Raw genomic sequence first — 16,356 nt, 5'->3', positions numbered from 1 at the left:
CATGTGCCAGCTTAAACCGGCTGTCACCACCATCACGTTCAATAACCTTAAAAGATAAATGTCAAACGTCAGTTTCTCAGGACAATGAAATTGTGGAGGACTGTGCTACTATTTGATTAATATACAGAAGAATCCGTACAAGTCAGAGGAGATTGCCCATAACATTGTAGACAGATGTTTTGCTGTGAGATAAACTACAGATCATACCAGGACAGTATCCTACGACAGGAAGAAGCTGACGAGTTGTTTGCTGTGCAGATACTGGAGCCCGGCACAGACGCCCCTCATGGCTGGTAGGGTGTTCAGTCCGAACATGGCGCTAACCCTGGGGCCCTTCTGAAGATACTCCCGAAGACAGCCATCTGCTGCTTTCAGGACTAGTTGTGGTATTTGGTCGATGACGCAGATTCCGACGAAACGGAGGATGTTGTCGTGCATCAACTTCCTGTAGTACAAAAAAAAAGACATTGATAAAGATAAAGATCTAACACATCTAATTGATTGTCACAAAAGTTGAGGCTGAGCATCTTCTTTTTCATTTTGAATTGATTACACATAGTCATGTTTATCAATAATCAACAACTTACTGCGGATGTTGTTCTGTTTGTAATATTGGTTATGGACAAAGAAACAAAGCAAACAAAGATGGCAGAATTTGAAGGCTGAGTATTCTAGCAGAAGCTGCAATGCAAAAACACACCCCGAATGCCAGCTTATCTTTTGTGCATTTAGTTATCACAAGGACGTTATATCACATGTGATATAACGTCCTTGGTTATCATAAGGCACCACGTTCCATGTTAACACACGCACCTGGCGGTGGTAAAGTCGCCAACGATTGTCCCGTCTATCTTCCTGCTGTATGACTTGATAGTTGCATCCATTTTGCTTCCGTCCATTGTCGTCACTTTACCCTTCTTCAATGACATGTTGAGACGATAGAACTTGACGGTCTCGTCTACCTCATCACATCTCACACGGCAGGGATCCAGCAGATTGAGCTCCTCCAGCTCAAACAGCGCCAGCTTGGCCTTCATGCCGCTGAACTTCTCTAGAAGCGGCTGGTAGTCGGACGCCAGCTCCTTCGCCGTGCGTTGATCCTTCTCGATCCTTTCCATCAGTTGTAGCTGTGCTTTCATCCTCATTGGCAAGTTGTGTCCGAATGCATGTAGATGGTCTTCCACCGACTTGAGCCTTTCTTGTACGTACTTACGAATGGAATCACCATTTTTGCGGAAGTGTTCCAGCCTCTCCATTGCCCTTTCGGCCATATACTTGCACTTGTCAGCCTTATATTTGTGCCTTTCTTGTTGATCGGTGTACTTTTTCTTCAGTGCTTGGATCCCCATCACCGCCAACGCTGGGCTTGCGGCCACCGCTCCGATGACTCCAAACGTTGCCAATAAGGGAGCTGTAACGCCCAGCAGTATCTTGTCCGAACGACTGAGATGTTCGGTGGAGAAATCAACCAAGTTCCTCACCGATTTCTTCTTCTGCGGTCTCTGTGTCTGGAAAACGGTAATGTTGCGATGTCGGTCTTGGTTGCTAAGTTCGTCTTCGATCTTGAAAAGACGTACTTCAACTGTAGACATACCTGCGACGATGGTCTTCTGCAGCTCCTCTCCCTTTGTTTGAAAGTGTTTCATTTTAATCTCCCACTCGTCAATGAGCTCCACGAGGCGTGTACTGATGCGGGACTCAATCTGGTACTGCAGCACTTCCCACTCCATGCCCTTCTCTACTTCTGGGACCTCCGACTCCGTCCAAGACTGCATGGCTGACTCGGTCGTTTCTTCTTGCAGAAATGTGGTCATCGCCGCTAGGAGTTCACATTTCACATCCTCCAGCATCTGCTTCTGGTTTGTCAGCATCGTATCTGCATACGCCTTAAGACTATCGAGATCATCTTTTGCTTTTTTGTATCGTTGACGGAGTTGACTGCTGGTCATAGCGGACTTCAATAGAAATGAGTTGATGTAGTGGGCTACACGCCCAACCAAATACATTGCCCAACTGAAAATAAGAAACAGCATCATAAGTAAAAGACGGCGGTAAAATACACTTAACTGTGACCTTAGCCATCATACTGATGTCTTTTCTTCAAAGTACAGGCAGACAAGGTAAATTTCGTTCATGCACTTTCAATTGTTGGCATTAATGATCATGGTATGTTTTGTATTATACTTAATGTTTTTCAACATGTATACAGCATTTTGACATCTTGTGAGATTATAGTGCATGCCAACAAAGGAAACACGTACCTCCATGAGACGTGTGTCTTCGCTTGAAGGGCACGCGGGATGAGCTCTTCAATCCCCTCGATGAGCTTCGCCAAGTCGTCGGCCACGTACCCCGCCCGGAGGTCTCTCGCTGCACGTTCAGTGTTCATGAAGAACACCTGGTGAGGTCGGAAACCAGGCCAACAGGCACGTAGCTTCCTGTTATTAAACATTCCAAAATCTTTGATTAAACATGCGTTTTTCATTCTACAATTTCAGGCAATTATGTTACATGTACACAAAATATTGTTTATTTCACCTGATGATATCCTGCTTGACTTTATCTGCTTCCGCTGGCCCATGTTTCTCGACGATGTCCCACCTGTTACAAACAAAGATGGCGCTGGCTGGGTTGAGGGGCTGTAGCTTGTCCTGCTTCCGGGAATTACGGACCTCCTTCAGAAGTTTCTTCAGCTGTGCAAGTCAAATATTTGTAAAAAAAAAAGCTCAATTGAAACTCCTACGAACATTTTCCCTTCTTCGTATTGTAAATAATATTAACGCTCCAATATGTTTGCAAGGGAGGATGCTTCATACTACGTTATATTAGTTACATTTATCTTTCACTCATTACCACCGCAACTGCTGGTTATATGTACATGTAGTAACTGCCGTTGGCAAATAACGCATTTCGATTGAAATGATCTAAAACCTCACCCTATCATCCTGAACTCCTCCTGCATTGTCACTCTTGATGACGTAGATGAAGGCGAACGCCTGCTGCAGATACTCCATCACTGCCGCTGACATGATGTCCGACTCGCCGATACCCGGGCTGTCTACGATGAAGATCCCACTCTGTAGCAAGGACAGGTAGGACACAGAAGATACATGTGTACATGCAAGTCTGAAGGATAGGAATTTAGCAGCTATAATCCTGTTGTGTTAGTGATATCAGACAATCAAGATGACCACACAGATCTAATATCGGCATTGACACACCTATTATTTACAGATATGTAACATGGGTATTCCTGAACCCCACCTTCATATAGTCCAGTGGAAGGTATATGTCAACTTCCCTGCACCCGGATTCCTTCTCCCGGTCCGATTTCTTAAACAGATGCCCAGCGAGGTCGTCCTTCCCGGCGGGAAGTGGTATGGTTGCTGGGGGCTTGTCCTTATAGTGGACGACGGCTCTCTGATCCTCTCCATACTGGACTTTGCAGATGACGGAAGAACAACTAAGGTGGTGTGATGGCAGAAGGTATTCTCCGAGCAAGACGTTGATCAGACTACTCTTGCCAGACGATGTCTCCCCTGAAGTTAAGATGGTCAACAAACGATTAAAGACAATTAGCCTTATTCATAGTTATTCGCCTCTTTTTACTTACTACCAGCTGTTTACAGTATCAAATGCCTCTATGGCTTTACTAGATGATAACCAGACGTGTGAGTAAATAGTCCCAAGATAGTGACTGGACTCTTTCACCTTTCATTTTTGCTTTGTCACATGAAAGTGCATGTAGATATGGCATACCTGCGACTAGAATCGGACAATGGGTTGACTGTAACGTCTCCATATGGTGGGCTATTTTGGCTTTATGATCTGCCGTACGTTGTTCTAAGTCAAGTTGCACACGGATCTTGTCATCGCAGGTTTCGAGAAGCTTTTGCACATCTGTCATTATCTCTTGAAGGCGTTTGCGGGCGCTGTCATCTTTGTCCTTAAGATCCGATACGACATGGAGAACCTGGACAAAGTTCATGAAACACTACGTCACAGTAACATCAAAACGTAATGTATAATTATGTTGTGTATTTAACTGATATTGTTCTTTATTTAGTGAAAAATACACTCACGTTCAAACAAACACACACACACACACAGGCACTCACATATTCACTCAGTCAAACAATTAAGCAATCAATCATTCACTCACACAACATGTACATACATGATAAAGAGCCAAGGAAAATCCAACATTGCTCTTCGATAATAATGTTTCCTTTACATACCTAATGAGCACATAGGTCAGCTTGCCATTATTGTTTTCATGGTTCTATATACGCTTTAGGGGTAAACGTGTCCTAGTTACATGTACCTCAATTAAAAATGGAGGTAGTGTTTTAATATGTCTGTGTGTACATGTGTGTGTCTCTCTGTCTGTTTGTAGGTGATTCCGAATATCCCCATGAAAAAAGGCCCTGCGGAGAAAATTTATCATACCCGTTGCAAAGGTCAGGGATATACGTGCTTGCACGTCTAGCTGAGATAATAGAACAAATAATACACTGACGTAATGTTGCCCTTTTTGATGTCACTAACCCCAGAAATTGTGTAAATATCGTGCTATAGTGTATGGTGAGGACACCTAGGCGTACGGCGCTTATCACCAATCGTATCAACATTGTGCAGAGAAATTGTGCACATAACAACTTTTAACCACAAACCATAGAGGTAACAAGTCTCACATTTCCGTTATTTTGAGACGTATCTTTGTAAGTATCAACATAATCTACCTCTTTGTGTGCCTGTCTTGTTCTCTGTCTCAAGTGTTGACGGAATCGCTGTCGCATATCTTCGAGCTCTCGTAGATCACCAATGGGGATGTTGTGTTCTCTGGAAATCTTCCTGGCTCTTGGAACGTTACATTTTGCAATGGTTTCGTCTGTTAGCTCAATTTTCTTTTCATCTTGACCGTGGGCAGTAGCAGTACCGTCGGCCATGTCTGCCTGGGAGAAAAACATGGCAAAAGTCCCAACGTTATTTGTGGACTGTGAAATTACTGTTCTGTTACTTTAGTCGCAGTGAAATAAGACTGAAGACAATACATGGTTTAGCAACTAGTTATCACGGAAACCTTACATCATGGGTACGATTACATTTCTCCTATCTTTGTATACGTGAAGAACCATGGGAGCCATATGTTACGTAAGTTTAGAATAAAAAATATATCTTACATGGATGTGTAAGTTAACTCTACATCGGATTACTACTACATATTCAAATGTTATATTGTTATGCCGGAAGGATTTAATACTAAGCCGTACCTCGGCATTCACAGGAAGATGAAAACAGTCACGGTGTCGTGTTGCTAATTTCAATGGTGAAGCAATTTAAAGCAAAGTGTTAAATACGTCTGGTTGTATGAGCTGTTGCGACCTGATTGGATGTCAATGTTTTATAACTTTGCACGTGATCGGATAGCAAACCTGAACATCCGTAGGTAGCCATGCCTTGAGACGTATTTTTAGCTACAGTAGAACAAATTATCACAATTCTCGCCCGCAGCTGTTGGTTGAACATGCTGTAACAACAATGGCAAGTTTTATAAGTAACGAGCTGACGGAAGACAAGATATATCAGGTCAAGGCTTTGTTGGAAGCATGTGATCTTTTGGAGCACTTCGGCGTTGAGGCCCATGATATTGAAACGGTAGAGGATGCACAGATCTGTCTCCTGAAGAAGCTAGCAAAGCAACCTGGCGCAACGAAGTGGACTCCCGATATGGTAAGCGTAACTACATATATTCGTGTATAATACGAACATATCTAAAACGACCAAAACTACTATCCTATCATCAACAATCATTCTCATTATCATTTTGACTACCATATGGAACCGGTGTATAATTATGGCCTTAGAGACATCATTGCTTTATGACTGTCATTTGGACTTTGTTGTTCGTTGTTCAACTTTCACTGTCTATATATTCGACTATAGATTAGTCACCATCATAAGAGCATTAGTATATGAGAGATCATCTTGATTGCCCCTTCCTCCAATAGGGTTTCCGGGGAGGCAAGGGCATCGAATTGATAACTACAAAAAAAGCGGTTGCCCAATGCAGATACATATACATATTCACGTTTTGATGTACTTAAAAAAATTCCTTGAAAAACGAAGCCTGTCGTTTCTTAAGCAGCATATAGCAAAAAGGTCAAACATTTGCCGCTTAAGATTTAAGCCCGCCGAATAACATCAAATACGTAAATTGACGACAAGGCACGCGTTCTGACTGCAAGGCAGTATTTGTTCTTCATTCATCAAGTACAACACTCTGTGACCAATGACAAGCAGTGGTTTTGTTTGATTACACCAATGAGCAGCTGCGCTTTCGCACGGCACGCTTACCCAAGGTAGGCACATGTACAATACACCACTTCTAACGTTTGTGTTTACGCAGAAGTTACATAACCCAACATTATCAAACTATTAAAATCCACCACTGTTGATATCCCTGGTGATGTTGACCTGGGTGATATCCGACAGTTGTTTGTCCATTTGCAATTGCTCTATATGCTTTATTGGATTTGAAAGAAAAAACACGAAAAATGTTTACATGTACCACTCGATTTGGCGATAACATCTTGACATATGTGAAGTGGACTTGACTAACTGCACAGCTGTATGACTGACACACCGGATACTATCGTAACATTTGTTGAATAGGTCCCATCCGTTGTGTCAGAAGTGATCAGAAAAGATCGCGCCAGACGCGAGGAACTGGTAGATTTCTTCAGGCGGACTGTCCAGTATACCGACAGCCTTCACGACTCGGCCAGGGAGCAGCTGGAGGCTAACATCCCAGACTTCCGGGCACAGCTGTACGAGAAGATAGGCAGACTCGCGGACGACTCGTGCCACATTGTGGTTGCAGGTACATAGAGGGCAGAAAAGCAGCAATAAACTTGCCAATTATCATGCATTATCAAGTAGTTTCACCACATAAGATGTTGCCTGTTTAGCTAACGCTGGACGCCTTGGGTTTTATGTTCTGTTCTGTTCTGTATGTTGTCCACTTGTGTCTCCACTTTGACACCTACTCACCTTTCTTAAGATGAAATAAATAGATAAACAGAATTCCAGCCAATGGCAGCAAATGATGTGAGCTTCAGATTGTGCCGCAAGGCATTTCTTGCCATATAAGTAATACATGTATGCACTAAGAAGGTTTAATACATTTGTTTAATGTTTAGATATCCTATATTCAGGTCGATTCCAACGTCACAAACCTAACATACAAAACCTGGACTATCTGTGTACACAGGAGAGACCTCTGCCGGGAAGAGTTCTCTGCTGAACCTGCTCCTGGGGGTAGACCTGCTGCCACACTCCTTTCTCAGCTCAACCTCCGTCATCTGTGAGCTGAAATATGGCGACCGAGAAAGGGTACGTTACACTTCACCTCCAGCATTTGCTAACACAGTGTACTCTCCAAGCAGAGGTTGGAGAGTACACTTTCATCCGTTCATAAAAAAACGGATGAAAGGAAAAGGTTACGGTTTTTTCCACCAACCTCTGACCCTTGCCTCTTCCCTCATAACCTCAATTAAAAGCGACCGGCAGGCCGATTTGATCTTTCCTGAATAAACAAAGGTTCAGACAAAGAAATGTTTACTAAGCAAAAATGAGCGTAGATTCATATCAACCGTGATGCAGGTACTCGCATATAAGTGGGGTGTGTCGGAGCCCGAGGAAGAAGTGCTGAGCCCGAACAAAGAGACCCGTCTGCAGCAGTTGGCTAAGTACGTGCACCAGACAGAAGGGCGCGGTAGTAGGGACCACCCGTACCATAGGGTTGAGCTCTTTCTGACGATTCCCATGCTGAAGGTGAGGGACGTAACGTTGTATTCCAAAAGTGATGATATATGCTTTTGAATTTTTGCACATATTTTGAGACGTGCTTGCTGTAACAACAAGAGTTTAAAGACCTTACTCCATGAAATATTTCAGATTAAGGTCTTTAAATGTAGAAGATATGGAAATGTATTCTACAATGACAACAATTCGTGTTGATATCTATGTTTAACCTATATATACAGGCCAAGAGTACACAATTACCCTCGTTTATCACTTGCGTTTGCGGAACTACGTTTGCGTTCTTGTTTGAAGCGTCAAGTGTCCAAAGTGCTGAGTAGTTTTGGAAGGGCTTGGTTGTGGGTGTTGCAAATATGATTTTCACTGGTAGGGATTCTCATTGCGGGATGATTCAATTAATGTATTAGCAAATACTGATTACCTTGAAATAGTCTATAAAGCAAACTGATACACCAATGTTCAAAGATAACAATATGAAAGTATTCTCATCCATACAAACACAAATATCTCTACACTAAAAGTTACAGCTATTGTAATAAAACTAAAAATAACATGGCAAAGAAAGTAAGGACTGTGAAATAGTAAATGGTGACCAAAGCACCCCGGTCCACAAACCACAAAGATGTATAACATACCATACTGATAATAATGCATATAACTTTTAAATTGCATTTCCTTGTGTATATCTCCGACTGAGCTACCTGCATACCAAATAACATAAAGATCCGTCTTTCCATTGTTTAGCTACCCTCCTTGAAACATGCCGCTGCGTTCCAAAGCACCTTGCTCTTGGAGGGTCGACCTTCACCACTTGCCCCTTACAATATCACAACATGTATCACAAAAAATATCACAATATGTATCACAAAAAATACCACAATATGTATCAAAAAAATATCACAATATGTATCACAAAAAACATCACAATATGTATCACAAAAAATACCACAATATGTATCACAAAAAATATCACAATATGTATCACAAAAAAAAACCACAATATGTATCACAAAAATATCACAATATGTATCACAAAAAATATCACAATATGTATCACAAAAAATACCACAATATGTATCACAAAAAATATCACAATATGTATCACAAAAATATCACAATATGTATCACAAAAATATCACAATATGTATCACAAAAATATCACAATATGTATCACAAAAAATACCACAATATGTATCACAAAAATATCACAATATGTATCACAAAAATATCACAATATGTATCACAAAAAATATCACAATATGTATCACAAAAAATATCACAATATGTATCACAAAAAATACCACAATATGTATCACAAAAAATATCACAATATGTATCACAAAAAAAACCCACAATATGTATCACAAAAATATCACAATATGTATCACAAAAATATCACAATATGTATCACAAAAAATACCACAATATGTATCACAAAAATATCACAATATGTATCACAAAAATATCACAATATGTATCACAAAAATATCACAATATGTATCACAAAAAATACCACAATATGTATCACAAAAATATCACAATATATATCACAAAAAATAAGGGCCAAGCGTGTCTAGGACATAAGGACAAAAACCGAAGATCTGCTGCAGTGCCAAGGCCGACTACCAGGAGGCCCAAAATCGTGGAAGCAGGTGATGTCAACAGCACTTACCCATGCACCAAATAATTGAGGAGGACTATCAGGTCAACAACACCTACCTACGTACCAAATCTCATCACAATCCATCCAGAGGTTTTAAGACGGAAAAAAGAAAGGTTTGCCGCAGTGACAAAAAGCCGCACCAGAAGGCCCAAATTCAAGGCGGACCGTCATGTCAACAACACCTAGTATTATCGTAAACTATCCAAATGTTTTAAGATACTCCCCTGGACACGCACGCACACAAAACACGGAATGTCTGCTGCAGTGCCAAGGTTGGTCACCAGGAGGCCCAAAATTGAGGAGGACCACAAGGTCAAAAACACCTGCTCTCGTACCAAATATCATCACAATCCGTACAAATGTTCTTACGATATTCCTCCCGACACACACGCACACACACACACACGTGAAAACTATACATTAAAGATGCATAGTGCATAATGATACATTTGACTTCCGTGTCGAAATGTATAAATAGGCTCCGTGTACAAAATTAACATCAACAAACTGTCCTGCAGGGGGGCATCACAATCGTTGACACCCCAGGGGTCGGAGAGAATGAAACACTTTCGAGCATGGTGAAATCCTACCTGCCCACTGCGTTTGGCTTTATTTACGTCATCAACAGTGGGAACGCCGGCGGCGTTCAGGACAGGGTAGGTCCATATCTTTCAAAGGTTGAAGATTACATAAATCATAATAGTTAAAGTGACATGCAGTATATTTGGGTATTAGATGCTGGCTGTGTTTGCAATGTCAGCTCTGTGCAGGGACCCACATATCTATTAGTGGCAGAATATGTCTCAGCGCAGAGCGATCTTAAAACATACCTTTGTCATATGTACTAATACTATATATATATAGAAGTACTAGTAGTACCAGGTAGATGTTCAGAAATCACAGTGAATACCCTGAAAGGTGAGGTTGACTTTATGTATTTTCCCGTGTAAAGCTTGGCGATTTGCTCTTGTCCCTGAAGACTGGGGATGACACCACTTTCGACCCAACGTCAGCCATCTTTGTTTGTAACAAGTGGGACTTAGTCCCTCAGGGCGAAGCTGACGAGGTGAGGAATGACACCATCAAGAAGCTGCAGGACTGCTGGACAGATCTAGATGAGTCTCAAATCTTCCGCTTTTCTGTTCAACAGGTATGGACTTATTCATCCCACTATCTGTACATTACTTTCATTTTCAGTCAAACACAAATACACATATCTGTTGCATGCGCATATATGACAACATCACAACATACCTGTGCTTGGTGCTGAACACAGTTTACAGACGACAACAAGCCTGTGCTTGGTGCTGAACACCGTTTACAGACGGCAACAAGCCTGTCCTTGGTGCTGAACACCGTTTACAGACGACAACATGCCCGTCCTTGGTGCTGAACACCGTTAACACATGACAACATACCTGTCCTTGGTGCTGAAAGCCGTTAACAAATGGCAACATGTCTGTCCTTGGTGCTGAACACAGTTAGCACATGGCAACATACCTGTCCTTGGTGCTAAACACCGTTAACAAATGGCAACATGTCTGTCCTTGGTGCTGAACACTGTTTACACATGACAACATACCTGTCCTTGGTGCTGAAAGCCATTTACACAGGACAACCTGCCTGTCCTTGGTGCTGAACACCGTTAACACATGACAACATACCTGTCCTTGGTGATGAAAGCCGTTTACACATGACAACATACCTGTCCTTGTTGCTGAACACCGTTAGCACATGGCAACATGTCTGTCCTTGGTGCTGAACACTGTTTACACATGACAACATACCTGTCCTTGGTGCTGAAAGCCATTTACACACGACAACATGCCTGTCCTCGGTGCTGAACACCGTTAACACATGACAACATACCTGTCCTTGGTGCTGAAAGCCATTTACACACGACAACATGCCTGTCCTCGGTGCTGAACACCGTTAACACATGACAACATGCCTGTCCTTGGTGCTGAACGCCGTTTACAAATGACATTATACCTATCCTTGTTGCTGATCTCCATCTATACACACCAGCATACCTGTCTTTCGTACTGATCTCAAATTATACACGTACTGACATACTTGCCATTGGTGCTAAACACAATTCTAAAATATACCGAGACACTTGTCCCCGGTGTGAAATTCTGACATAACGTTACATTCTGAGAGATGCTTATGTGGTAATATGCCCCACTTAACAAAGATATGTCTCTGGGGAGTCCATTCCTGTATGGGAGGGGGGGTTCTTCTAGAATTCAATTTGTACTGGGTTAATTACAGAAATATTTTGAGTGGGTGTGTTGTGGACATTTAGAAAAACTTATTGGGGGACTAGGTTGATTAAGCAAAAGGTCTTTTTTGAGCGGAAGTGTTATGGACTTTTCACATGTGAGTTTCATTGGAATAGTCAATTCTCGCACGTCTTTAGATTGACATTTGGACTGGCGTCAGTATCACGGTGAAAGTGTGGTTGTACAGGTCTGGGTGTTTCTTGATCTTCGTTGTCTTCGAAATTGAGCTTTTGTTTCTTATACATATAACACACGTACGTATAGGCAGCTACCGCTTGGAACAAAGCTGGTTACATCACAGAATCCTTTGCAGAGCTCCTGAATGGTTTCAAGAGGCTACTGCCCATCAGCCTTCGGTCTAAGGTTGAGCTGAGCTACAGGTAAACTAGATTCTTTTATCTTTTAACTTTTTTTACTTCAATCTTTCTTTGTTGTTGGTAAAGTAATGGATCAATGTTCTTGGTATTGCCCATTGATTTTGTTCCATAAAGTTTACTATATTGCCTTACTTAACATACATTACTTTTAGAAAGCTGTCAGTAGTCCTTCAGAGATCTTCATTTCACCTGCGAGTCATGCTGGGAAATATCGTCGACAATGAGCTCCCTGCAATTGAGGAGAAAGAAAAGGCGATACAAGAAAGACTGACGAAGTTACGGCAGTTAGCAGCATCCAAAGAGTCGGCCATGACAAGGGATTTGGAGGAACGAACCGACCAAGCAGTTGAAGATCTCCGCGCCTACCTGGCGTCTGACGATGTGCATGAGTGGCTTGTGGCTTGGGAAGAAGATGAGTTGCCGGATGACGTCAACTGGAATATCTTGGAATACAAGATGAAGAAGATTGTGGAAGATCGCATCAAGCAGATCGTCTGCATGTGGGACCAGGAACGCGACTCCTTCAACGTGCTTCGGGAGGAGATGCTTGCGAAGTTCAAGGCGGACTTCAGCCTTGTTGAGGACGACATTCTTCAAATCGAACGCAGCATGGCAACTCCATTGCACACCACTCACCAGCTACAGGCGTCGACTAGAGTAGAGGACGTGCAGGACAGCATGTTCACCATACCCACTCTCACTACTGGGCAGAAATGGGCGCTAGGGGCTGCGGCACCGGTTGTTATCCCTTTAGGTGTCATTGTCGGAATGCTTGCCCTCCCAGCCACCGGTCTGATGGCTATTGCACAGAGGATGAGCGACAGCAGCCGTCTGCAGCGCTACAGAGCCGACAAGAAAGCCTACATGACGACACTGGCGGATGAGATGCTGCAATCTTTTACATCTCGGGAAAACGTCCACGAAGTTGTCAAGGCTAAGGTCGAGCCTGTCTTCCAGTATGTCAGCCAGTTGTTCAGCACGATTCCCATTCTTATCAAGTCAGACGAGCGACTATTCAAGGAAGTGTACTCCATCGCAAAGCAGGAGAAGCTCGATCTTGTCGTGCAGCACCTTACACCAAGCTTGGCAACATGCGAAGAGCTGTGTGGGGAACTGGACTGCTTTTACCTGACCAACATCCGTGACTACGATATCCTGTTTGAAGAACTGCTAGAGAGGGAGCACATCGCACGAGGTTCTTCAGGGGATGTCTACCGGGCCGAACTGGATGGAAAGCCAGTAGCATTGAAACTGATAAGGAACAGCTTATACGGCTCAAATGCATCCGAAGTTATGCAGGAGGAAAGAACTCTGCGGTAAGAATTTATGAAGTGATGGATTTACAATCTTAATACATTCTAAATTTTAATTTTTGTTGAAGGTAACCACTTGTTACTGTGAATCAAAATATATTTCCTTTCTTCTTTTCTCCTTTGTTTTAGGAGTCTGGAGCATGAGAACTTGGTGCGGTTTTACGGCACGTCATACTGGGCACATCATGAGAAGGTTATCTTCGTCATGGAGCTTTGCCAGGACAACTTGAAGGAGTTCCTAATCAACAATGCTGAAAGGTACATGTACCATGCCCTCTATTTTAGTTTCAGTGTCATGGCTAGAATACAATCTTGAGTGTGGTAGTACTCTATGTAACCAATACTTGCTTCTTCGTTTAGGAACCCTGGCAGACAGGGGAAGAATCCCTCAGCTCGTGAGACAGCATTTGCCTGTGTTCACCCCCTGACCCTCCAGCTGGCCGCGGCGCTGTGTTACATCCACTCCAAGGGTTTGGTCCACAGGGACCTGAAACTTGAAAACATACTGGTGAGTACTGCTAATAAAGGTTGAATCAAAATGTAATAGTGAGAGACTGTAGTAAAAAAAACAAAAAGAAAACATGTAGCCTCAACGTGATCGCCTGCAGATTTTACTATACTTGAACCACTTTTTGCTAAAATATAATTTTGCATAAATCGTAGTACACCCACTATATGGCAAACTACACAACTAGGGTCTCTACTATAGATTGGGAGGACCTGTCACTAAAAGTAGTTATGCCTGTCGTCTGGGTGGATCGAAGCCCCTTGTTTGCTGCTTTTCTGACAAACACATATATGCCTTTTAGATAACTAACGACAAGAGCATCAAGTTGGCTGACGTAGGCCTAACCAAGAAGGCTGCTGACGTGACCGGAACCCTGTGCGGCACCCCGCCCTACATCGCTCCGGAGGTCCTCCAGGAGAAACGCTACGGGAAACCGTCGGACATGTACAGCTTCGGCATCCTTCTGTGGGAGATGTGGTACGGGGAGGAGACGCCTCACGCCGAGCACTTCACAATAAACAGGTTCGGTAATGTCTGGCGTTTCATCACATTTCATTTGGCCAGTTCTGTGAGCATATCATCTCCAATGATCTGTCCAATCTGATTAAGGCCTACGTCACATTTCCAAACCGGGGCCCGGCCGGACAACTTTCGGGATTAAAAAGTATGATATGAAAGACACCAAACTACACAAGACCTCAAGACAATAGTCGTTGGCATTACTCGTTTTTGATTTTCCGAATACATTTCTATTTTTCGTTTCAAATTCAACAAACAGCACGGTCAGTCGGGCCTCGGTTTGGCAATGTGACGTGAGCCTTACCGAAAGCCCATGGTTTTCACGAAATCTCTTAATTCTGAGTCCAAATTTGTATATGCTTTCATAAAAAGTTGATGTTGGTAAACAAAATACGTTAATATAGACTTTGATCCAGCCCTCTACAAAAGTTGAAACACATTTCAGGATTGGGGAGTTTGCAGACGAACTTGTCGGAGGCCGCCGGCCTGACCCCAAGAAGGACTACCCAGCTCCTGGAGGATGGCGGGAAGTGATGACGTCATGCTGGGGCACCGATCCAACCAAACGACCAACGGCTGAGCAGTGCGAGAAAACTCTCCGAGCTGTGACGTGTAACTAATGGTCTTTCCGGGATATTGGGATTGGATTAGGCATCACATTACTCAATGACCCACAAAGTTCATTTTAATTTGACGAACTTATTCAACAAACCTCCTAATATCGCACTCACTCTGAGGCAAACCTTACCCCTGGACGACTTTGAATTAACCTGTGACAAATCTCATATGCATGATCTTTTCTCAGATTTTTTTCATATAATGTTTGATATGAGATTATTTGATATGACTTTATTTGAAATGTTTGCCATCATATGGATAACAGATTGTATTTGCTTGTTTCTTACTCTCGCCATTAGAAGATCGATTCTACCTTGTTCTATCTTGAAACTTAACTTTAGTGACTTAAACAAAATGTATCATAGGTCTTTGAGTTTGAACCAATACAACTGACCTTTATTGTAGGTTGATAATTATAACATAATTGGCTCATTTTGACCATAAATTGTCAATTTTCCTTCATAGATCTTGTCATCCATGTTGCGTATAACTGAAATATAAAAAAGAACTCTTGTAGTTTATGACACCACATCGTAATTGACTGGTTGGGTATGCTGTGGTGATTAGATTTCTGAAAACACATGTAACGTTACACACACATAAATAAATATGCTTGTCTATGCACGCAAACCTAGACATAGTACGCACGCACACACACTCACTTATACACACACACACACATACACACACATACACACACACACACACACACACACACACATACACACACATACACACACACACACACACACATAAATGCATTCTCACATACACTTTTCCACTTGACATGTATTCCCACCCAATTAATCCTCTCGCCCACTTCACGTGTAAATTTGAGAGATTAAAGTAAATGATTGCCATTTCTGGTTGTCAGTGTGCATGGAAATATTGAAACAACGACAACGAATGTGGACCCTTACCTTAAACCCTTATCATTGCACAATACAGTTGCCCCACCTATCAACTTGTAACTGAATTGCATATAACGTTTAGTAGAAGTCAGTGAAATTAAACAGGTGGGCATTGCCATGTAAAGACAGTCAAATGGAGAAGTAGCAATTTGAAATGCTCTGATAAAGCACAAGGACGGGTTATGAACCGGTCCCCGGATAAACTGGCTGGCAGCCCAATCCTGTTTGGCACCCAGGGTAGCTGGCATTGTGACATGCTTGTATCCCTTAAGTCCCCCCCCCACACACACACACACGGATATGTTAACGTGCATTTGAGCATGCTACTTCCTTCAAGT

At 42.5% G+C, this 16,356-nt stretch overlaps 2 protein-coding genes across 2 annotated transcripts; one reads left to right on the top strand and one right to left on the bottom strand.

The window, feature by feature from the left end:
- On the bottom strand, positions 1-5,360 carry LOC118420885. Its single transcript, XM_035827949.1, has 10 exons — positions 5,274-5,360; positions 4,743-4,955; positions 3,760-3,973; positions 3,265-3,539; positions 2,937-3,077; positions 2,539-2,693; positions 2,262-2,438; positions 814-2,013; positions 208-445; positions 1-46 (listed from the first exon to the last, which is right to left on the bottom strand). The coding sequence occupies exons 2-9, from the start codon at positions 4,947-4,949 to the stop codon at positions 220-222; spliced, it is 2,595 nt and encodes an 864-aa protein (XP_035683842.1). The 5' UTR covers positions 4,950-4,955; positions 5,274-5,360; the 3' UTR covers positions 1-46; positions 208-219.
- A 152-nt stretch (positions 5,361-5,512) lies between these two features.
- LOC118410490 lies at positions 5,513-15,636 on the top strand. Its single transcript, XM_035812269.1, has 12 exons — positions 5,513-5,733; positions 6,676-6,883; positions 7,274-7,395; positions 7,666-7,836; positions 10,006-10,143; positions 10,440-10,752; positions 12,041-12,152; positions 12,302-13,465; positions 13,592-13,720; positions 13,823-13,970; positions 14,272-14,492; positions 14,935-15,636. Exons 1-12 carry the CDS (start codon positions 5,542-5,544, stop codon positions 15,107-15,109), a joined length of 3,093 nt encoding a protein of 1,030 aa, XP_035668162.1. The 5' UTR covers positions 5,513-5,541; the 3' UTR covers positions 15,110-15,636.
- The last annotated feature ends 720 nt before the right edge of the window (positions 15,637-16,356 follow it).

Source organism: Branchiostoma floridae, chromosome 1 (assembly GCF_000003815.2).
Source record: "Branchiostoma floridae strain S238N-H82 chromosome 1, Bfl_VNyyK, whole genome shotgun sequence".
Lineage (NCBI taxonomy): Eukaryota > Metazoa > Chordata > Leptocardii > Amphioxiformes > Branchiostomatidae > Branchiostoma > Branchiostoma floridae.
Note: the sequence above shows the minus strand (reverse complement) of the source record. Positions and strands in the feature narration are given on the sequence as shown.